Here is a 24,083-nt window from a genome sequence, read left to right as displayed (position 1 = left end):
CGTGACAGTGCTGAATTATGCAGATGAATATGAGTAAAAACAGAATTAAATTGAGCAAAGCAATTTGCAGTCAGTGGTTATAATAATTTTCTAAAGCTTGGGTCACATTCTGGTTTTGATGCTCTTGACACTGATTATTTCAGGAAACATTTGCATTTTCCTGACATGCCTGTTTAGCTTTGTCTAAAAAAAGAATTGCTTCTGGGTGGATGAAGCCGTGATGTGGTAACACTGAGTTGGCTGGCGACAAGAGGACAATTTGCAACCTTCAATGTTGATTACACACATTAAAGTTACACTGCAAAACATCACACTCTGTTTCGGTTTCTTGCCCATTCATGGTGCAACCACCGTGCATCACTAGTTTAGTAATGGCTAGATGATTAGATGTTGTCGTGCAACAAAAGAAAATCCTCACTTAATTTCCATTTAGGTAATGGCCAATTAGCCTTTTACCAAGTTGTTCAAGTGACGTGACTTGTTTGAGGTTCGAACTTCAACACCCTGTTAATGTTTTACCATCTGTACCATCTATCCAGTGAATTGTGTCTGCTAAGATGTCAAACGCAGGATCCGCCCAATCACATGTGATTGTTCCCACCACAACAGTCTCATAAAAGAATGATGTGTCTGTGTTTGAAAACTGACCTCATTGCAGATCAGTTTGCTTCTGGCTCACTCAGTCAGTCAATCAAACCGATAAAGCTGGATTGAAATGGAAAGTAAAGTGAGAGTCCCCTTGTCTTGTACCTTGGCTTGTCATCTACGGGCCAATGTGATCGATATGGCAGAGAAGCCTAATGGCATCGTGGCCACAGTGGTGATTAGCCGAGCAAAATGAGCCCATGTGGTCCCCGTCGGTCCCTATTGGAGTGCACTAGATCAAACAGATAGCTTCCAGCAAACTGCACTGCATGGCAACTAACATCGATCTGTGGCTAGAGCTGTATGCGCCTACCTCACTCATTCTCTCGTTCCCTCTCTCACCAGCTGTTGAACACAAACAAGAACAAACTCAGTATTATGATTGATAGCCTCAGTTGCTGGATGTGCTACTCGACCCGGTAATCTCTGCTCCATTTGTTGATCCTCTTATCTCTGTCGGTCTCTCTTCCTCTCTGTGTAGTTGGGGAGCGCACACGTGTCCTTGGACGCCGTGACTAAGCGGGAGCCGTGACGTTGCAGAGTTCGGGGGGCAGACCTTCGCGTCACACACCGATGATGGAGAGGAGGAGGATGGAGGCAGCATTTCTGGTGGTGGTCCTGGGACACCTCGCCACTGCACTGGAGGTCCCACTAGACCGTAAGGCAACAGAACACGCAATTGATTTAGCCCTGATGTCCCGGCACTCATAGTGTTCATTTTTATAATAGGCTGTTGATTAACAAACTGTAAGGATTTGCTGTTTTTCTTTGTGATATGACAAATATAATAACTATAATTAGCTTTTATTACAGTTAACTAGATGGTTTTGGATACACTAGGAAAAGTGTTTTCTTTGGCAAAACTCTTTACTTTATACTTCAGTTTTTGTATGAATTAAACAGAGCAGATAGAACTGCTGGGTAGAGGTACTGGGAGGAAGATTTTATTACTTGTAGACAAAGACAGGCTACCGTTGTCCCCCTCTTTACAGCATTTATGCTAAGCTAAGCCAACAGGTTGCATGGGATGAGGCTACGGGATGTTATTATTGATTAACCTCCTGAATATTTTCAGAATTAATAAACAATAATTTGTCTAAAAAATAGTGCCCAGTGCACTACCAGATTTTTTTTTGGTTTTTTTTCGACGGATATGTCATTGTGAGTACATCAGAGGGTTAGATGTTTTGAAAATAAACTCAGAGAGGCCAGATTGAGGTGGTTTGGACATGTTCAGAGGAGAGACTGTGAATATATTGGTAGAAGGATGCTGCCTCCTCCCAGGCAGGAGGTCTAGAGGAAGACCAAAGAGGAGATTTATGGATGTAGTGAGAGAGGACATGAAGTTAGTGGGTGTGAGAGAAGAGGATGCAGAGCTGTGATGACACCTGAAAGGGAACAGCCGAAAGGAAAAGAAGAAGAAGAAGAGTTAAAATGTTGACACAGTGTTTACAGTCTTTACTTTGATTGATGTGGAAAAGAATCATTTACCAGACTTCCAGCCATGCAGCTTTTCAGTGTAGATCGTCTACACATTGTTTGGTTGGAGCTGTTGACCACTGGAGGCTGGCAATCCTCATCTGGGAACTGGCCTTGTCCAAACGTTGTTCTGAAGCATAAATAATGCAGGACGAAATGTTCCACCACTAATGTCTGGTTCTCTTTACTGTCACAAATTGTCCTTCTTGTTTGCTGATTCTTGGGGAAAACACTAAAGTTCTGGAAAGATGTAAGTCACACAGTAATGTGAATTCTGCAGTGGGTTGTTCAGAAGTGTTTTTTTTTTTTTTAATTTCCTGCCTTCATTTTCTATTATATTTTGTCTGTTTTATGTTATAAGATGCTGAGTTTGATGTGAAGTGGCCTTTAGTCTAGTGCATGATTTCTTTGTTTGGTGCTTTACCTGTTTTTGTTTTTGCCTTTTTCATAGAGCAATATTGCAAACAGCATGAGTTATTGTATCATTTGTTTTGTCAAAGTCCATTAGTTACCTCCCCAGCACTGACAGGAATACACTAAGTGTCGGATCATTACAATAAAATGAAATGTTCCCGGCATTCTGCATGCTTTTTTGCCGCTGCACACATTATGAGAGCTTTTTGTGTTTGTCAGCAAACAGCCATCTGGTCTGATTCATTGTGGTAAGTCTGCATGCAATTGGTAATGACTGCTTGTGTGGCCACAGAAAAAGCCTTAGTTACGCAGTAAAGGTCATGGTTAAATATCACCCTCTCTCTTATCTTATCCTTAGTGCCGCAGCCACCGACTATAACTCATCAGTCCCCCAAGGATTACATCATCGACCCACGAGAGAATATTATAATCCACTGTGAGGCGAAGGGGAATCCTCATCCCAGGTAGGAACCTCATGAAGTGCGAGTTAACTTTCATGGGGCTGTTTGAAGATCCAGGTGTGGATTCAGCCACCATCTGTGAAATTTCAAGTTGAAAGTCTCAGCTTACAGCAAGTCTCTAGAAATTTAGTCTGAAGTATAACGAATGAAGTTCTGGCTTGTCAAACCGTTATAATAAATACAGATGATATTTTTATTCTGCACCTTCTGTCCTTGCCAGAGGCTGGTTTCAGCCAATCCTTTTGAATTGTTTGCTTTAAATTACGCCATCCTGCTTCTCCTGTTTGTTTCTGTGTAACATCTAATTATTTGCTGGGACTAGAACTGCCCGTACTTGTAAATGTGCGCCTCTTCACTGACAAAATACTACTTTAACATAACCTAAACCCTACAACTAGGTTTTTGGTAATCCTCAAGAAGTGAAACCTGGAAAGACAAACAAAAGCTTTCACTCCCAAATGTTTTGGAGGCTTGTTTAAAGACCTTGAAAATGTTAATTTCGATCTTGAAGATTTTGGTCAAAGCATTTCCTGAAAAGATCCAAATTAAATGGTTTATGGCTTATTTATGACTTATTAACCCTTTTTAACCATGTTCTGGTTTTGTTCTCAGTTTCTCCTGGACAAGAAATGGGACCCACTTTGACATCGACCAAGACGCCAACGTGAACATGAGGGCTCACTCTGGGACCCTGGTCGTGGACATCAGCAGGGAGAAGGCTGACCATTACGAGGGGGTGTACCAGTGCACAGCAAGAAACAGTCATGGAACCGCTGTTTCCAATAACATAGTCGTGCGACAGTCCAGTAAGTGCAGTGTTATTTATTAAATTATCTCCACGTTTTTATTTTTCCTTTCTTCCATTTTAACATTATCACCCATATCTCAAAACATTTAAATCGATTCCTTTCTTTTCTTTTTTCTGATAATTAAGTTGCATTTTCCCTGTTAAGAGAGCTCCTGAAAGGTAAAGCTGGCACGCAGAAAACTGCATGTTTTATTTTGGAGGATGTACTAGTTGATAGAGCTGAACATCCCTTTGTATTTTCCCCTCTAGCATATTGTCATTTATCATTCCTCTGATCTGGCCTTGTCACCTCTGTCATCACGTCAGCAGATTAAAACGCATATTTTATGTTACGCATATTTTAGTCCCCTCACCCACTGATGTGTGTGTCCTCCTCCAACCAATCCAGGATCCCCCTTGTGGTCAAAGGAGAAAATCAAGCCAATTGTTGTTCAGGAGGGTGTATCGTTGGTGCTGCCATGTCGACCCCCTGCTGGCCTGCCGCCCCCCATCATATTCTGGATGGACAATAGTGAGTAATTCATTTGTGGATGATCATATGATAAGACATCAACACCAGAAATCCCCTCATCTCACCTGAAATATGCACTTGTTGTTATGTAATGTGTCTGCCAAGAATCAGTCCAGTAGATCTATATTTCAGGCCGATTTCTGCAAATTATAATCACTTTAAGAAAAATGTTTTTATAGTTGTTAACATTTATTGCTTTAATTTATGCTAATAATTTGTCCTTAAAGTCCTTAAATAACTATTATGAAGGAAATGTTTTTTTTAAATAAATCTACACATTATAATGCTATGATTATGTTAAATGTTTACTTTCACACATCAGCTACTTTCCCACATTAGAAAACACTGTACATTAGAAAAGAACCCAAAGGCACAGTAATCAGTTAATAAATTAAAAACAGCAGATTATTCATTTGTAAATGGTCAACAATCTTATAAACAGTAGGTCAAGACCAGCATGTGAAATATAGCAGCATAGATATATTTGTTTGAAATTGTTTTCATACAAATATATCGATGCTGCTGTATTTTTTAGAAATAATGTATAAATCACATAGAACCATGGGCTTGGGACCATGAGGAATGTTTTCTTATGTAAATATGTATTTTAAAATAGTGCTACCTAGAGATTTTAAATCAATCAACTCTGCCCAGCCCAGTTCGGCCTCTCCCTGCTCTGCCCAGTTTGTCCCTGTTTGGCTTCTAGCCACTGCTATGCTCTGCACAACCCTTAGATATTAGTCATTATCAAATTTTAATAAAACTGAAAACTGCAAGTAGAAAATGTTCAAATTGTCTGAGTTAGAAGGGCAAACCCGGCTGAAAAGTGATTACTTCTATATTTGAACAAAATTACATACTGAAGATTTAATGGATAAAGACAAGTATTATTCCCCAGCAAACCATAACTTATCCTCTGTCAACCATAACCTTGTCCTAATTATTAAATATGAAATTACCTTACATGTGAATTGATATTTGCCAATATAGAACTTCTATTTTTATAAGGAATTTATTGAGTGTTCATGCTCCTCAACATTGCCTGATGAGAATTAAAAAGTCAAATGGGAATAAAAGGTCATTTTTGACCATGGGGGGGGGAAAAAAATCTCACTGTCTGAGTACTTTTTGTGGAACTTTTGATTGTCTCACTTATACTCGTACATGACTGCTGAGGAGGATTGTGTAATAAATCCTGTGACTGAGCTGGAGATGAAGTTTTTTAAACAACTCCGTCTAATTTCTTTAGGGTTTGGGATTTTGCCCTCTAAGACGTATTTTACATAAAAAATGTCATTGTTACTCTGATAATCCAAATACACGCTGTTATTAAGGACATTTCCATGTTTTCTTTTGTGTTTTATTTATGACCCTTTAAAGAAAACAGCACAGCTTGGTTTTATATTGCTTGCTGTTGCTTGTATTTATATCGCATATCCTGTTTAGCTCAGTTGGTAAGGCAGTCATTCACAGACCACAGGGTAAGTGGATCCCCGGTCCCGCCTATATGTCGAAGTGTCTTTGGGCAGGACACTGAATCTAACAGCCCATTCCCATCCCCAGCTGTGCAGTGGTCCAAGCCCAGTAGAAATTTGGGAGGGATGCGTCAGGAAGGGCACCCGGCGTAAAACTGTCCCAAATCAATATGCGGACAGTGATCCACTGTGGTGACGATGAACTCACGGGATAAGCCGAAAGGACAAAAAAATAAAAAATAAAAATCCTGTTTAGGGTCTAAAGCCTATCTCAGCTGTCCTAGGGTGAAATGCGGGGTACACCCTAGACAGTCTATCTCAAGGCCAACACAGAAAGACATACACAGACAACCAGTCACCTATTGACTGTGGGAGGGAACCGGAGTACCCGGAGGAAACCCACACAAGGAGAACATGCAAACTACACACAGAAAGGCCACGGTCGGCTGGGGACGCAACCCCACAACCTTCCAGCTGTCGGGCGTCAGCGCTATATTACTGTACATTTCAGAATATTTCAATTTGCTGTACATTTCAGATTTCCAAAGGCTGCCTCAGAGCAGCAGGGTGTCCCAGTCCCTGAATGGAGACCTTTACTTCTCCAATGTACTTCGAGAGGACTCCAGGAGCGACTACATCTGCTACGCCCGCTTCCCCCACACACAAACCATCCAGCAGAAACAACCCATCACCGTCAAGGTCATCAACCGTAAGTATGACTCTGTCTGTGACGAGAGGAAGCCACTGGAATGCACGGGAGGTGTAATGAGCTAGTATGACTGAGATTAACAGCGTGTGACATTGGTTGCGTAATCTTTCAGAGGTGGATCAATTCCAGTAGTATGTGCAAGCATCATTACGTAGGAGGGAAACAGCATTTCCTATCTCTGATGCCATCCACAGAGACGCCAGTGGTCGCCATCGCACTGAAAAGATATATTGTCAGAGCTCTGGCGGCACCTTGCCCTGTCTGCCAGACAGACGTTCTTTTTTTTTTTTACTCGCCTGACACATTCTGTATACGCACTCTCCACCAACAACAAAGACTGCTCTTATTCATTTTAGCATTTGCAGTTGACGTAATGGCAGGCTCTTCCCAAAAGATTCTCCTCATGCTGACTCTTACACTGATCACCCCCCATTCAATAATTTCAAGTTTTGTTATGACAGTTTTCATTTATGAATACTCATTTTAGTTTGTCAATGCATGTGTGTTTTTTTTTTTCTTATGATTTTCAACTTGTGGTGTGTTTAATTTCTTTGTTGTGTTACAGTGGATGCAATCAATGACACAATGGCAGATTTTTACAATGACACTGATTTATTTAGTGGTGAGTTTTGGACCCCCTACTGTTTACCCCCAACCTAGAGCTCCAAACTCCAAACCTTTTACCCACTAACACCAACCCTTCCACCTTTTAACCCCAAGGCTTTTGGCAATCACACTGATTTATTTAGAGGTAAGGTACCTCTGGCACCCCCTAGTGTTTTTTGCCTACACAGCGCATTAAACTCTACCTGTTGCCGACTAACAGCAACCTTCAAACCCAAGAATCCAGGTTAAATTATCTGTCCCGTGTCCACTCCTGCTTTATCTGACCGAAACCCCTTTAAACCATTCACTTCCTTCTATTAACCGCTTAAATTAGTACTGCATGATGATTCCAGTATAGCCTGAGCTGATTGTGCAACGATGTCAACATTTTTAAAGTCAAATTACAAATAAAGTAACCAGGTAATAAACTGAAGAATTCAAAATCCTTATTGTGATGACAAACGATACATTTCATCCTATTACTCTGTCAAACATCCAGCTCTGATCTTTGTTTCCCTAGTGATTCTTTACCTGCTGCCATGACTAATTTTACTGCACATCACTTGTTAATCTTTTTGTCATCTTGCATTATTTCTCATTGCTTCAAGGGTCTTTAGTTTGTCTCTATGCCAACACATCCCACACACTGTCTAAACCAACAAAAGGCAATCAGTTTAATTCTCATAAAATCACTCACGTGCCATGTTGTTAATTGTTCATCTTTGCCACCATTGCTGAAATTTACTTTTTTTTATTATGAGTTTATTATGAATTATTAAGAATGCCTCCTTGCCAAGAAGAAAAAAAAAAGCTTATTTTAATTTATCTTCATTTAAATTTTTATTAATTCTTAATATCATACATAATAAAATAAATATATTTTTTGTCTTTATTATGACCCCAGAGAATAGTTAATTGGCAGTAAATACCCACAGAGAGCAGTGTAATAAAACAACATGGCAATAAAATTTATATCTAACCATAAAATTAAAGAATGTAGTGCCCAAGTATTACAGACTCATTTTGAACAGAGGATTCATTATATTGTATCACTCTGGACAGCAAAGGACCATTTGTGCATGTGAAGGACCTGCTTCACTATCTGCTCTGTGTTGTGGACTGGTGCAGAAGAGACTGTAATAGTTTTCTTTGTACATCTGTGTATGAAACTATAGAAGACCCAGTGGATGAGAGGAAACCAACCTTCCTCATCCCATCTGGCCTCTTCAGCGTCAAGATGGTGTTGAGAGGACAGGTGCTAGAGATGGAGTGTATCGCCGAAGGACTGTAAGTGAAAGAATCCATCATTACTTGAGTCCCGAAAGCCTCAAGTGGCCACCTGCTCGAGTGTCATCCTCTGTGTTTTCCCTCTCTCATTTTCTCTTTGAATCCAGGCCCACCCCTGAAATCTCCTGGACCAAAGTGAGCGGCTATCTCCCAGCCAAGCGCACATCCTTCCTGCACTACCAGAAAACCCTGCGTATTGTGAACGTGTCGGAATCGGATGCAGGAGATTACCGTTGCACCGCCAGGAATCGGCACGGTTCAGCGCAACACACGATCAGTGTCTCTGTCATAGGTTTGTGTGTGACGGAGTAAAAATCCTCCATGTAGCGGCACAGTCACTTCTTCTTTCTGTCACTTCATGTTCCATCCTTCTCCATCTCATAATTGATTTATGCACAGATGGCAACAGGGCACCGTGTTTAGTGATTAATTCTACAGCCTTCTGCTGTACTCTGTTCTATTTTCAGCTGCTCCATATTGGATCAGTGACCCTCCAAGGAACCTTGTCCTCGCTCCAGGAGAGAACGGTGTGCTGACCTGCAGGGCCAGTGGCACGCCCAAGCCCAAAATCACATGGGCTATGAATGGCGTCCCTATAGAAAGTGAGTGCAACATGTTACTTGTTACTTAAAAATAGATTTTCCAATCAACCATAAAAGCCCATAATTGTTAAATATTGAATTTGTATATATTATACTACCCTAACCCTAACCTTTACCCTAACCCCTAACCCTAACCACATATGATACTAATACCTCTTTTTAATGCCTCATTGTGTACATTCACTTTTACATCAGAACTCTTTTAAATCTTTTAGATCAGAACTCATAACACACGTTTGGAGCAGGCGCATCATTCAGTGGAGCAGTAACACACCCTGTTTATTTAGTTTGAATCTATTTATCTCTTTCTATTTATTAATTGGCTTGTGTCTTCCTTTCTGTCTTACAGTGCTTACAGTATTTTATTGGTACTTTTTGTATTTAGACTTGGTAGCTCAATAATTAGTTTTAAATTGGTCCTTTTAGTACTTCAAGTATTTATCTGTGGACCTGTAGATTATTGTGTTTAATTATGTCCATGTCATTTTATTCATTTTAAATTTCTCATTATTTACTGCAAAGCACTTGGGTCAATCTGTTGGTTGTTGGAAAGTGCTATATAAATTTAATTTGATATTGGTTTATAAAGATGTTTTTTCCACAGAACTACTTTGTATTTTTTCCTTATTTAATTGATAACTCACCCTTTCCAGCTGGTCTTTTGTTTAATGAACGAATTAAAGGAATATACTACATAATGTCTGTAAGGAATCATTTAGCATTTTGGAAGATACTAGAAGTCTATGAAGCCAAGAAATTATTAACATACATTCAGCAAGTCCGTGTAAGTCAGTAGTATTTTTAAACTTGTTTTTTTGTACTGATTAAATCAAGCGAGCTATCTGGCTGCTGTTCTGTACTTTAATTGTTTCTCTACGTCCTTTGACAGTGGTATTGATCCTGTGGTCTTCTTCTTTTCCTTTCGGCTGTTCCCTTTCAGGGGTCGCCACAGCGAATCATGTGCTTCCGTCTAACCCTGTCCTCTGCATCCTCTTCTCTCACACCAACTAACTGTGGTAGAAATGAAAATTATGAGAAGCAATTGTGACTTTAAATCTAGATAATTATGTGGTGTAAGCTTTAATACTGATGGCTTCATACACATTTTGGTTGCTATTCAAAAAGCCTTCAAGTTTGAGACGTATCCCTGTTGGGATGAATAATTGATAACAAAAATAAATGTTTTACACATGCTTTTGATGCCAATGTTCACTTATATATGAACAGATGCCCCAAAAGATCTGAGCAGAAAAGTGGACGGTGATACCATCATATTTACGGATGTGCAGACGGGTTCGAGCGCTGTCTACCAGTGTAATATCTCCAATGACTACGGTTACCTCCTGTCCAACGCCTTTGTCAATGTCCTCTGTAAGTTCATTAAACACCTTTTTGTACTTGAATGCTGTTTTCCATTTACTTTGATAACTGGAAAGTAATACCATGGTTATTATTGCTACTGCCTCACCCAAGCCGAGTCCCCCAGAGTCCTGACACCAGCCAACAAAGTCTACCAGGTCATCAAAAATCACCCAGCCCTGTTGGACTGCACCACTTTTGGGTCACCCATCCCTATAATTACATGGTGAGTTAATGAATGTTGAACAGAGCAAAGATTTCTACTTTGTTTCTTTACTAACCTGATGTGGTTTTCTCTCTTTCTCAGGTTCAAAGAGAGCCGGTCCAGTACCCTGGATGGAGACCCTTACATCCTGCATGACAACGGGACTTTAGAGATCCATGTGGCTCAGGCTCGAAATAGTGGCAAATACACCTGTGTGGCCCAAAACTCGCTTGGCAACTATGAAAATCACGTCTACCTGGAGGTCAAAGGTGAAATATCCAGATCCTAATATCCTTCCTAAAAGGAAGTGCGTACAATTGGCTAAAATTCCAAAGAGTGCTTATTATGCTTGTAATTAGTCTTCACATCATTGTTTGATTAATTAGTTAGCTTGAAAAAAAGTCAAACATTCCTTTTCATGGTGTCTATGAACAAAGAAGAAAAGGTGGCATTCAAGAAGTCACAAAAGGCAAAACTTGGAATTGTATTCTATTTCAGCACACAAGAAAGCGGTGAACTCTTGTAGACAATAATATTAATAAAAACTGAAATTGCACAAGTACATACTGTAACTTCCACAAAAAGTCAACAGAAATTAAATGAATGAAACTTTTTAAAAAAAGCAGAATTCGTATGTGTAAAGTGCATTTGACTGGATCTTAACATTGTATCAGCAAAATTGGTTAACCATGAACAAAGCCAATCTGCAGTCCACACTGATAAGGCTTATTTAGACTAACCCTGAACTGCTTCTTCCCTTCCCATCAGATCCCACCCGAATCCTGAAGCAGCCAGAGTACAAAGTAGTCCAGAGGGGCAGGTCTGTGGTGTTTGAGTGCAAGGTGAAACACGACCCCTCACTCATCCCGATTATGACGTGGCTCAAAGATGACGGCGAGCTCCCTGATGATGAGAGGTCAGATCAGAGCTTTTGTTTTCGATCGGAGGCATATTATTTTCTGAATCGTTAACCCCTCGGATTTAATTCATCCAGTCCGTTGCATTTAGATTTGTCACCGTGATTAAAATCTTGTTTTTATACCTTAAATTATTGGTATGTTGCATCTTGTAGTTGTGTAGATGCTCAGTTTTTCTGTCTGGCTGTAAATCCCCTTAAATAGCTTTAATATTCTACACAGTCTGATACACTTTCTGTATGAATTGCTTTGTTTACAGATTAGTCAGAGGCCCTGACAGCCTCACAATCACTGATGTGACCGAGAACGATGCGGGCGTGTACACCTGCATCATGAACACCACTCTGGACCATGACTCAGCCAGCGCCAAGCTCACCGTTGTCGGTAGGTATCGTTTTCTAGATGCTCAATTTCACTGACTCATTAAACAAACTCAGGTTTTCCCAGAAAAGAGAATCTGTTTAATAACCTACACAGCAGATTGCTTTTCCGCCCTGGAAGGTTAATTGCCTGAGAGTTTACTTAAGAGAGTCGGAGCCGATTTAGGCAGCTATCATGTCAGCAGCATGAATATTTGATTGTTGCCTTCTTAGCGAGCCAGATAATCTATTTTGTTTTCTTATGGCTGACTGACCACTAAACTCCCTATCTCACCCCTGCCCTCGTACCTGGCAGAGGTCACGCCAACACCAGCTGTTGACTACGGTAAACCTGCAGTGTGCATGAGCACCCAGATGTGCTCTCTGGACATGAGCTTGTATCATTGGATGTTTGGATGTTTCTGTTAAGTGAAGCATGTTGTGCCCTGAAGATGCTATTTGTCACGAGCATTACCCTTGTCTTTCACTTTTTTTTTTCGTGTATTGTTTTTCTCTCATAATCTTTCTATTTTTGTAAGTATGAATGCATTAAACCACTGATGCAAACAGTAAACATTTATGGGCAAAGGCGATGCAATTTCTACTCACACTCGAATGCTAAGATAATTTGTAAAGCGGATATCTCCCCATTGCACAGCTCAGCATCTTTTCAAATGCTTCATTTCCTCATCGCTCATTTATTCAAAGCATGCATTTTACTTTACCATTACAATGCCAAAACATGAGCAGAAATTTAGCATCTCAAGTGAACCTGAGACTCGATTTCATGCAGAGTGATCATGGAAGATTCTAGAGTTCAGCATCAGTCATTTCATATGAATAATGCAACTTCTGTATGTGTCTCACAGGAAAAATTACATTTTCAAATGGAACTTGTAAAAATTATAGTAGGTCCTGAAAGGTGTCCTTTGTCACCAACATACCTGACGTTCATAATTATTATACTGTAGTGTTACAGAAACAAATGTAATGTAACCAGACACCTTTTATGTTTTTGCTTCATCTTCTCATGGCATGAACCCTTCATATTCTGTAAGTGTAACAGGATTTCAGTGTGAATGTCATAACAGCATGATGTGTTTATGTTGCTCCCTGTGCTGTATCTCCCCCAGAGCGACCTGAGCCCCCAACTGACCTGGAGCTGACGGACCAGAAAAAGAGGAGTGTTCAGCTCACTTGGACCCCTGGGGATGAACATAACAGTCCTATTCAGAGTATGTATTAGGTGTTCGTGTGTGTTTGAGAGTGTTCGTTTGGCTGTGCAAGCTTTATGTGTGCATGCATCTCACCCATGCTGGTTGTGTTATTATGATAAGTGAAGCCACCAGTTATCACATACGATATCACACATCAGTTTATGAGACGTAGCTTGTGAAAACTGTTTATTTATGTCTTCTATTGGAAAACCAGTATTGAAATCTTGAGGTGTGTCATTGATATTCAGCGGCTAAATGTGCTTTTAAATTGCATTATGGGAAAAACGTTTTTATGGTCATAACAACTGTTGAAATAAAGATTCTTTTCACGATTGTAATAGTGACTAAAAGTCTCTCGGCCGCTCCAGGGTTCATTGTGACGATTTCTTCCAGTATTTTCAACTGAAATTGTGAAAGTATACCTTTTAAGTTATTATATTTTTTTGGCAACAGCATGCTGCAAGTTGCACGTTTAGACATATTTTTGGAGAACAAGTCATCACTATACGTTCATTCCAGGTTTTCAAACACACTGTGGGGCAGTGTATAAAGTGTGCACTTATGTTTTTCCACAGAATTTCTGATCCAGTATGAAGACTTATTGCACCATCGCGGTCACTGGCATAACCTTACTGAAGTCCCAGGCACCAAGACAACAGCTCACCTCAAGCTGTCCCCGTACGTTCACTATCTCTTCAGAGTTCTGGCCCTCAATGCTGTAGGGTTCAGCAGCCCCAGCTTCCCGTCCAGGATGTACAAGACAGAACCTGCAGGTAGGAGCTGCTGGTTGCATTGCTGGTTGTGTAAATAAATTATCCATCTAAATTACATATTTTCAAAAACACCTAAATTATCAATAAAGTAGCTGATATTTTCTGAATACAAATGATTACACATTATATTTCAAAGCTGTTTTGGTTGCTAACATATTAAAGCAAGATAGTGTATGCTTCCGATCAGTATGTTGATCTGAGCCTCAGGGAACTGTTTCCCTTGAGATAATATTTCATTTTCTCTTTGTGAATATGTTTTTCAGCTCCAGATGAGAACCCAACAGGTGTACAGGGATTTGGAACAGAACATGACAATCTTGTAATCTCCTGGAAGGTAATAAAGTTGTAAAAAGCTATCCAATGTAATCCCAGGGCATTTAATGTTGTCCAGGAGGTCCAATGAAACATTAATTTGTGTGAAGGACAATGTAGTTTATGCTTTATTGTCTCTTTTGTTGTTGTTTTTTTTAAATATCTTTTTTATTGTCATTCATCACAAATGTACAATCATTTTACAATCTTTAATCTTCTGCAAAACTAAAGCATTGAAACAACATTAAAAACTTTTCCGTCTGCAGCCACTGTCAGGCCTCCAGTCTAATGGCCCAGGGCTTCATTATAAAGTAATGTGGAGGCAGAATTTGACGGACAGTGATTGGACCACAGTGGTTGTATCCAACAACTCCAAGTTTGTTGTGTCTGGAACACCCACATTTGTGCCATATCAACTAAAAGTTCAGGCTGTGAATCAGCACGGAGCTGGACCTGAGCCTGCTACCGCCATCGGTTACTCAGGAGAGGACTGTGAGTTTCATCGACTCTTTAGTGCCTGAGGCGACTTTGCTAACATTTTGCTGCATAACCTTTACACATACTCTGTGTGTTTCCTTTTGTATTTAACTCCTTTTGTGTTGTGTTCCTTGTGTGTTGTACAGTGCCTGTAGCAGCTCCAGAAAATGTTTGGTCAGTAGTGCTGAACAGCACTCTGGCAGAGGTGCATTGGGATCCTGTACCTCTCAAACTAATACGGGGACATCTCAAAGGATATAAGGTACCTGCAAAATTGCGGGCATGCACTGAAGAATGTTCATGTTCACATCCTCCCGCTCATTATTTACTGTATGCTATTGGTGTTATAGGTTTACTACTGGAGAGAGCGCAGCCTTCACAAACACAACCCCCATCATGTGCAAAAGCAGATCCTGACCTTCAGTGGGAACCACACTCATGGCATGCTGCCTGGTCTTCACCCCTTTAGTCTCTACTCATTCAATGTCAGAGTCTTTAACGGCAAAGGAGAGGGTCCCAGTAGCCGCACGAAGGAGTTTGAGACCCCTGAGGGAGGTAGGAATTGCAATACACACATTACCCTTTTTCTTCTCATCTGTCTTTTTTTGCCCGTTTTTTCATATATGAAAACAGAAATCAGCACCTTGCATTTTCCAGTGTTAACAATCAGTGGCACAATTCATAGCAGGCACAAGAACTGTCCACTCACCTGTACGCTACCTTTATGTCTAGCTCAAATGCATGCGACTACTCATCGAGGGACTGAGAAAGAGAAATCCATTCAGGTTTTTTTTTTTGGGCCGTTACTGATACAACACCATCGTAAAGTTCTTATGACCTTCCTACATGCATTTCGAAGACAGGCCAACAGGCTTCTAAAACAATAACAGCTAGCTGAATAATGCCAACATGCTGTACTATTACATTACTATTACAAACATGCAGTCAGTTTTGGCAAAGCAAACATTAAACTCCTTAAGAACATTAACAACAATATGCAACTGCTCCCTTATTGGAGCAGCCTGCTGACCTAAATTGTGACTGGTTACGAGTAACAGGAATGCAAATTTTCCAACTATAACTTAATCAGTTAGACATGACAAAATATTGTGTGTACTGTGTATGAATTAGGCTTTTAATGTTGCCATTATTGTACTGAACCTGTAAGAAAGCTTAATAATATCGAGTATAAGAGATTCATAACAGTATTATAAATTAGCATTCATCTAACTGTGTTTAATTTTGTATTATTAAAATGTTGTAAACTATCCTCGCTGCGTGCACCTGACTAGGAGCTGGAGTGCCGTCATTTGTTTTAAATAGCTTTACTTAGATGAACTTCGGTGAGGTTTCACGATGAATGTTTTCCACAGTGCCTGGGGCTCCTACTTTCCTGGTAGTCACCAACCCAAACCTGGACTCTTTAACCCTTGAATGGAGTCCTCCTCATGACCGTAATGGGCGCATTACTGGTTACACCCTCAAATATCAGCCAGGTGAGACTTTCTTTTTTAAATGAAAGATAACAATCAAATAAATTCTGTGATCGGATTTAATTGGACTTGAACATAAATATTTGCCCAGCATTTAGTGTCATCATCCGTCATGTAGTTTGTAGTTTTATGTCATTCTTTTTCATGTCATGTGCTGTCGTTCTGTTCAGACTCAGATTAAGACAGGAAGGAATAATCATAATGGGTTAGAGCAGTCTAATCAAGTTATTTTGGCTAAGTTACAACAACAAAAATTAACAAATCAACTTTTGTCACTCCTGCCTTCTATCTTCAAACCCTCCACCTCTGTGCTCCAAATACTTTTATTTCCACCTTTCTCATCATTGACACTCCTACCCCATCTACAATCCCGTCCTGCCCATAATTCTGTTCAATTTACCTCACTCCTTTCCAACTTCCACCTCCTACAATCCCATTTTTTTCTATCACCCATCCTCGTCCGCTGTAGTCAATAACTCCAATGAGCCGGGCCCAGTGAAGGAGCTGGCTCTGTCGGCCAATGAGACCTCAGTCACTTTACGCAGCCTCAAGTACAGCACACGCTACAAGTTTTATTTGAATGCCAAAACAGACAGGGGAGCAGGCCCTGCCATTTCTCAAGAAGCTACCACAATCATAGATGAAGGTAAGTCAGAAAATGTAAAGAACTAAAAGAAAATGACCTAATTAGTATTTATGTTTCTTCAAAACAGGAAATGTAGACATTTAAGAGGAATCATTTACATTTTATTTCTTTCAGGTATAAAGATTCAAATATGGTAGTAATCTATAGTTATATTAATCTATAGGTAGCCATACAATGAGACTAATTACTAAACAAAAAAACTTAACACATAAATACACCATACATACATAATTACATGCTGTACTGGAGAAGAATTTTCTGAAATTTTCAATGTTAGAAATGATTTGTTTACACTGAAAAACTTTTGTAAAAGGGCCTTTTTACATCGTTGAATTAATGGTTTGTACTTTTGAACTGCTAACAAAATGAAATTTAAATGGCTATAGGGAAATAATTTCTTTTTTTCTAAGACAATACAACCAAAACACTGTTAAAACTATGCAACTGATCCAACTGAGGCCCAATACCTTGTTAGGCTTTTAAATGTAAACTGATTACAAATGAAAAGGTAAAACCAAGAATCAACATGTATTTATAGATTTTTCTGTCAGTGCATTGGACACAGCCATGTCCAAAACCATTAGCACTGATGTGGCAATATAACTGTGCAGACATGCAACTCCACACAGGCCTATACACACAAAGTGCACACGATAAAACAGTATGAACTTGACCAGTTCAGTGTTCCCATTGCTGTTTTGTTTCCATGGTTTTAGCTTTGTAGTAAAAAAATGTTCTGATTGTGATTTTTAAATCTAAAGGTATATGGTTCCATAATTGTGAACCCTTTGATTCTCACTACTATTTTGACATTGTATAAATGATAACATATAAATGCATTGTATAAACTCTTACATTAAACAGCATGACTGCCCGAATGTGGCATCATTACTTACGGTGATCGTGTGTGTGTGTGTGTGTGTGTGTGTGTGTGTGTGTGTGTGTGTGTGTGTGTGTGTGAGGGGCATCCTACAGTGACCTCTGTCTCTTTCTCTGTGTCCTGTTTCTCTATTTACAAGCTCTACTATCACAGCTTGGCACAGATTTTGGGATACGGGGTATTTTGACTGGAGCATGTTTAACAGATACAGTCATAAGCATGCACTCCTCCCTTTTGAGGTCCTTCCCTTCATCTGTTTTGAATTCTGCAGCCCACCAGAATGCTCTGCTGAGTTCAAAGGGAAGGCAAAGTAGCCCCATAGATGAAGATGCCATGTAACGTTTGCTTTTTATAATGTCTTCTGACTACATGAGTCTTTTCAAAGGGCGCAGCTTAATTTCTTTTTACTTTGCCTGAGGCGACTTTGACCCCTTCTCACTCCTTCCAGGGTGGCTGCAGTGATACTTTCCCATTGCACGGCGAGGTTCTGCTTGGCATGCCAATGTACTGTGTGCACTACATTGTGTACAAATGTTTCACTGTCTGTGGTGTCTTGTGCCTGTGGGAACTGTTTGTGTCAATGTCTTGTCACTTAAATGTGGTGCAGTCTTTGCCCTTCTCAATCTTGTTTACAGGAAACACCCAAACCTCTCATCCTATTGCATGGTCTCCTCCATGCCATCTGTCCCACAAGGGTTCAGAAAATTGCCGTGATCTTAGATGAGTGGTTTGTTGTAGGATCGGCTTTGGGTGTTCTTTTTTGTTGGATTAGTGATTTGAAGGTTATGAAAGTATTGATGCTAAGAGCTTCTAATGACTTAATGATTAAACCAGTTACTTGGTCATTATTGGATTGTCTTTAATCCACAGACAAATCTTGATGGTTGTCTTTTCTCCTGTGTGCTCAGCGCAACCTGCAAATCATTTTGGGAACCTTAGCTCCTCGATTGGAGAGGAAGGGGCCCTGATCAGTTGGGAGTACTGGGGCCCGGAGAAAAACGTTTATGTAGAATACATAGTAGAAAACAGTAAGCAAAGCAACACACCTGTATTTGTGTCAGTTCTACACATAGGTGGCAAGAGACTCCTACTTCATTATTGGCTTGTGCAGGTGAATTGAAAAATTGGCAGTCACGCTGATGCTGGCTCCTGCCAGTGTGGACCCAGATGTGATAAATAAGACTGTGATTGGACTGCTAAATACCCAGTGCTGTCAATGATTACAGTTACGTGCGTTTCCTGTGACAATCTCGCTGGAAATTGTGGAGACAGACATCCTAAAAAGCAGCAAAAACATTCCTGTTATGCCAATTGATTTTGACCAAATGGATCTCTATTGTTTTTATCCACCTCCAGTGAGGATGAAAATCACTCTGTTGTTGTGGTATGGCTCTCTCCCACCTGCTGTTTCATAAATCTAGTAAAGACATATTATAATCATAGATCCCTGTACTTTAGAAAACTCTTTTGCTCAAGTATATAATCATGTTTTCATCAGTCACATTTCATTTTAGCTCATCACTACTTACATACAGTTTTTACAGTGACACTAAGAGACCAACTCATGGCCACTTAAGAAAATGTATGCAAATAGAAAAAACGCTGAACGCTGAGTAGAACCAAATATACAACACGTGTGCGGCATTTAGAAAACAAGAGCTGTACTTTACAATACTTGGAGATATGGTTTGCACAATGTTCACCGTGCCAATGCTGACTTTCTGCTGTTTACCTTTGAGTTTATTTCCCATGTTACCATGCAAATTTTTGCTAAATAGCACTAAATACAAAATAACCCGCCTGGATAATTGATTGGCTGTGTACGTACCCACTGAAATTTCGATCTGATGGTGGGGCTAGATGAAAAATAAGAGCAATCACCAAAAGTGGTAGAAAACATCTGGACACCATGAAGGCAGACTTTCATTGCAGTCCATCCAGTTGGAGACAGTCTGGCGGTAGACCGTGTCATTCACGTTGTTTCACACTGGTGCAAATGTTGCAAAGTTTGAAGTCACACAGACGACATCAGACATTAGTCACCAAATTAAACGCCTCTAGATGACAGTAAAAACCGTGAGCATGTCCATCTCTAATTGTGGCCTACAACCTTATGTTTTTTTTGTTTTGTTTTGTTTTGTTTTAAACCTCATTTCTGTTATGTTATGTCAAGTCTAAATCAAGTTAGACTTAGTTAACTTAGTAATTCAGTGAAATACTTGTTAATAAGTTATATTGCATTGAGCTCTCAGGGCCACTGTAATAATTCATTCACAGACTTAATGGACCTTTAGAACTTCATTCATACCATCAATGCTAATATAGATAGCAATGATACCATACAGTATCAATTAATTCCCATGATGTCATGACCTTCGTAGCCCATTTGACGTTCACTCCCACAAATATACCTCTGTTCATGAACGTCCCTCCTGCAGGTGAAGGTGAAGAGGAATGGCAAAAAGAGCTTGTGAACGGCTCTCAGAACGTTATGCTGAAGGGCCTAAAAGGAGGCCTCTCCTATAGGGTGCGTTTGGTGGCCGAAGGTCACCACGACCAGCCCCTCCACCACTCGGACGAGCTATTGGTCACGGTCCCAGGTGAGGCAGTTCCTGGACGTTCGCCTCCACCTCGGCCTGGCCCGGCACCGTGCTGTGTGTAGATTGTGTTTGTGTTGTTGTGTAATTATAAGTCAGTCAAGCATGAGTTTAACTGTGGTCACTCTGTAAGTGAAACATGTAATTCAGCGAAAGTCTATAGGAGCCTGCATGATTGTATCGTTCAGTTTTAGCACAACTAAGCCCGACTTGTAGACTTGGTTTTTAGAAAAGTGGATATTGTTCTAATATAGAAGTTCACAGTAAACCTACGTGTATGTGTGTTTGTAATTGTGATGTCTCTGTGTCTCTTTGTGTGCCTACAATTGTCTTTTGGGGGCACTTTAACTTTACACATTTCCTACATTTAGTGCTAATGTGACTTTAATAATAAATCACAATTAGCTTAATCTCGACATTTTATAGCTCATCAAACATGCAAGTTATCTTTTTCTGTAACAAAAAGCAAAATTCCTAATCCTGGTGTTCCATGTTTTTTGGGGGGGATCTTTTTTTTGGTTTGTTTTGAAATGACTAAAAATAAATGTTTGAAGTTTTCCTCTTTTTCTGGCCAGCTGTAGCAAGCAGACAGGTGGACATCGCCACTCAGGGATGGTTCATTGGCCTCATGTGTGCCATCGCTCTTCTCATCTTGATCCTCCTCATTATCTGCTTCATCCAGAGGAATAAGGGGGGGAAATACCCTGGTGGGTACTTATTCAAACACCACCATGAACACAGACATACACATTGTAAGCCAGCAATCGGTCATATTCTATGAGTCGTAACATTTAGTTTATGCGCTGGAACCAGTGCGATATCAGAAAAATAGCCTAAAATAGCCATTTAGTGCAAAAAAGTGCGTTTCCAAATAAACCCTACCCACCCCCCATAAACCGGTTTGTCTTAACTGCTTCCTTTCCTCCCACTAGTCAAAGAGAAGGAGGATGCACACACAGACCCAGAGTTTCAACCCATGAAAGAAGATGACTGTACTTTTGGGGAATACAGGTGAGAGAAAGTGCTCCGGCCTCTGGAACCCCCAGAGTCCATTTTACCCATCAACCCTTGCCCCGTCCCTGCTTTGTGCACAGATATGGTCTGTTTGGTTGGGCTGGAGCTCTACACTCCCCTCCCCCCCTTCTTTTCAACCCTTACAGCTGCCCAATTAATGACCCAGGATCACGATTAGCATAAATCCCAAACAAGAAGAAGAACTGCATCTGAACTGGTACCATCGTGAAGCACAAGAAATTGTTTTTGGGACATCTTGGGTGCTACCTGTGTTGATACTTTCCAACGCCTGTGTGTTTGAAATAACATTGTGGTGTTATTTGAGAAGCAGGATTCTTCAGGTTTTAAGGGTTTTTAAAGTTTGGGTGTGTTAAAACTAAAAATGATACACTAAATGTATTTGCAACACACTCTAAAATGAACCCAAACATCAAATCCCTATCCAACTAATAAGCTACTCATAATACATTGTGTGTAATATATAGTATTAACACTTTGCCTGGTGTATTGCTACTTACGTACATGACCCTGGTAGTACTGAAAATCATTGAACCTATCATTCCTGCTAACTTGCAGCAGTCATCCAGTTATGACTTTCAGCATCTTCTCCAATAGCCTGCTTCTCCAATTGCACGCAGAATAAAGAAATATGAAGCACTTTACTTCTGTATAGCTACCATTTTTGAATATTGTTTTTATAAGTCAATTTATAAAATGGTCTTGCTTTTATATTTTATATTCCTTTTGTATTATGTAAACAGAAATCTGTTCTATGGATTTATGCTGTGATAGATACATATTGATAAATATATAAATATATATAAAATATGTGATTTGCATGGTGTAAGGATGAGATTTATACATTTGCTCTAGGCAATAATGTAATGAATGGAATAATTGCTCATATATAGATATGTAGATGCATATGGATCGTATATGAAATTATCAGCATGTTTAAGAGAAGCAGTCATCCCTGAGAGCACCAGAGCTGGGTAATTCATAAAAGGCCTATTGACATATTTTACTTAATAGTAATCTTTTTCTTTTTTTCTTTTTTTAAAGAGGCTGGTGATTATTTACAATATTATTATTGTCAACACATTCTATAAAAAGAACAAAAGCAACAGTTTGTTAGCCACACGGGGAAAAGTACTGCCCAAAGCTTCTACTGCTCAAATCGCGACTCTCATTTCAGCCTTGTTGCAGTTTCTATTCGGTCTGATATGGTTCTCCTAATATTTACTAGAAAGACAGGAGTCCTCCTTGAGACGTAATGGGGATTCAAGGGAGATTACTCCTTTTTTTTCCCCCTCCATTGTAGATCAAAATGGGTTTTAGATTCACTACACCTGGGAGTATTTACAGCAGCAAGAAAATAATGGAGCTCTGTAGCACAGAGGAATCAGCTACTGTAAATTAGGTTTGACATAAGGTCAAAACTTGTTAGCATGAATAATTCATTATTGTTTTTGTCTTTTCATGCTATTTGTTGACAATAACAAATGTAGAATATTGCCACATAGTTTGTGATAAAACAGCCTAGTCGCGCTGCAAGGAAACCTCTCAAAGGGACTTCGAGTGAAAGAACATAAAGTAGACAATAAATCACAAGGCAAAGTGTACAAGTATTATAGTGCCTTTGTGATAGTATCATTTATATCCATGCTGTTTCATTAAGCTCAGCTGGAACATTACAATATGTCAATAAAGGCATAACTTAACCAACCGGAGCTGTTCTTGTTTGAAGGAGGTGCATCTACTAAGTTCTGACTGTACAGGTACATTGCATACAGTATGTGCCGGCCCAGTTGCCACACATGTATACATACAATCTTTTCAAGTGTGTGTGCATCGTGAAATCATGCCTAGGAACATCTGTTCTGTTGTGTGGGATCTCAGCTGAATCTCCTCATCCGATGGCAAGGGTGTAGTTCTCAGGAAAGGTAAGGGCGATGATGGTGTGTGGGGTTCAAGGGTCATCTTTCTGTAGCCTAGCATGTGAGGAGGGTCAGTGGATAGTCGAGTCACTGTGGAGAAAAATGCTCGCTCTATTTGCATCCTAGGTTTTCACAGCTGTCATCCAGTTTAATATGTGGTCATAAAGCCTTCATCATGTACACTGTAGAGAAATGCATATTAAGTCACATTTTATGGCTTTACTGTTTCCAAAAGCTGCACAATGAATAAATTTAAATTTGAGAATATTTCCGCATTATGATGGCTTTGTGATCGTCTCTCATTGATGTTTAACTCATGTGCGTGGAATGATTTCAACTCTTTGATATCCAAAGAAAATGTTCTTTGCAGCTTGTCCATGCATTATGCCAATTTGTGATTATTATCATGCTTGCTTTGAGGGGGTGTTTGGCTGAAATCTTGCTTTATCCACAACATTGCCTTGGATTTTCTGTTTTTCATCACAACCTCAGTCTTGGGGGTGAGGGGGTGCTTTGTCAAACAACACATTTACCACTTCATATTTGGTTTCTGGGGGAATATGAACAGGATATGATTGCTTGAGCTTCATTCCCCTGGTGCCTGATGGAAACCAACCAATCATTCATGTCTTTGTAATCTTTTTTTAGACATGGAGCAAGCTAAATTCAAATGTGCTTCTTCTGCAGTGGGCTGAAATTCTCGCTGCCACATATTCATAAAGGCTGATAAGTTTAGTGTAAAAAGTTAAGACCTAACTTAAGAAAAGAAAGAAGCAATTTATCTTCAATCTGAAAAAAAAAACAAACCTTACCACTACCTACCACACTTTTAAGTTGTGGTAAAAGTAACCATTGGCAGTTTAGTGCTCCTTCTAAAAAAGCGATCACTAATCTCCTTGT

General features: G+C 39.8%; 1 protein-coding gene across 21 annotated transcripts in view; it reads left to right on the top strand.

Moving 5' to 3' along the window:
- The window catches only part of LOC137125738 (neuronal cell adhesion molecule-like), a 72,623-nt gene that overhangs the window by 46,397 nt on the left and 2,143 nt on the right, over positions 1–24,083 (top strand). For 3 of the 21 annotated variants that reach the window (XM_067501655.1, XM_067501653.1, XM_067501654.1), the window contains 28 exons: positions 1,127–1,303; positions 2,897–3,002; positions 3,612–3,805; positions 4,196–4,318; positions 6,332–6,502; positions 7,068–7,124; positions 8,284–8,395; positions 8,503–8,687; positions 8,863–8,997; positions 10,225–10,368; positions 10,471–10,582; positions 10,664–10,830; positions 11,330–11,477; positions 11,738–11,862; positions 12,154–12,183; positions 12,971–13,072; positions 13,630–13,827; positions 14,091–14,161; positions 14,406–14,631; positions 14,763–14,878; positions 14,967–15,171; positions 15,990–16,112; positions 16,579–16,755; positions 17,775–17,813; positions 18,544–18,663; positions 20,074–20,289; positions 20,808–20,939; positions 21,165–21,243. In XM_067501655.1, the coding sequence (XP_067357756.1) occupies positions 1,219–1,303; positions 2,897–3,002; positions 3,612–3,805; positions 4,196–4,318; positions 6,332–6,502; positions 7,068–7,124; positions 8,284–8,395; positions 8,503–8,687; positions 8,863–8,997; positions 10,225–10,368; positions 10,471–10,582; positions 10,664–10,830; positions 11,330–11,477; positions 11,738–11,862; positions 12,154–12,183; positions 12,971–13,072; positions 13,630–13,827; positions 14,091–14,161; positions 14,406–14,631; positions 14,763–14,878; positions 14,967–15,171; positions 15,990–16,112; positions 16,579–16,755; positions 17,775–17,813; positions 18,544–18,663; positions 20,074–20,289; positions 20,808–20,939; positions 21,165–21,243 (3,698 nt within the window). In that variant the 5' untranslated portion in view covers positions 1,127–1,218. Of the gene's footprint in view, positions 1–1,126; positions 1,304–1,707; positions 2,375–2,896; positions 3,003–3,611; positions 3,806–4,195; positions 4,319–6,331; positions 6,503–7,067; positions 7,125–8,283; positions 8,396–8,502; positions 8,688–8,862; positions 8,998–10,224; positions 10,369–10,470; positions 10,583–10,663; positions 10,831–11,329; positions 11,478–11,737; positions 11,863–12,153; positions 12,184–12,970; positions 13,073–13,629; positions 13,828–14,090; positions 14,162–14,405; positions 14,632–14,762; positions 14,879–14,966; positions 15,172–15,989; positions 16,113–16,578; positions 16,756–17,774; positions 17,814–18,543; positions 18,664–20,073; positions 20,290–20,807; positions 20,940–21,164; positions 21,244–21,392; positions 22,973–24,083 lie in introns of those variants that run through there. The other 18 variants (XM_067501664.1, XM_067501658.1, XM_067501666.1 and 15 more) reach the window with 18 other exon arrangements.

This window comes from Channa argus, chromosome 4 (assembly GCF_033026475.1).
Source record: "Channa argus isolate prfri chromosome 4, Channa argus male v1.0, whole genome shotgun sequence".
Classification (NCBI taxonomy): Eukaryota; Metazoa; Chordata; class Actinopteri; order Anabantiformes; family Channidae; genus Channa; species Channa argus.
Note: the sequence above shows the minus strand (reverse complement) of the source record. Positions and strands in the feature narration are given on the sequence as shown.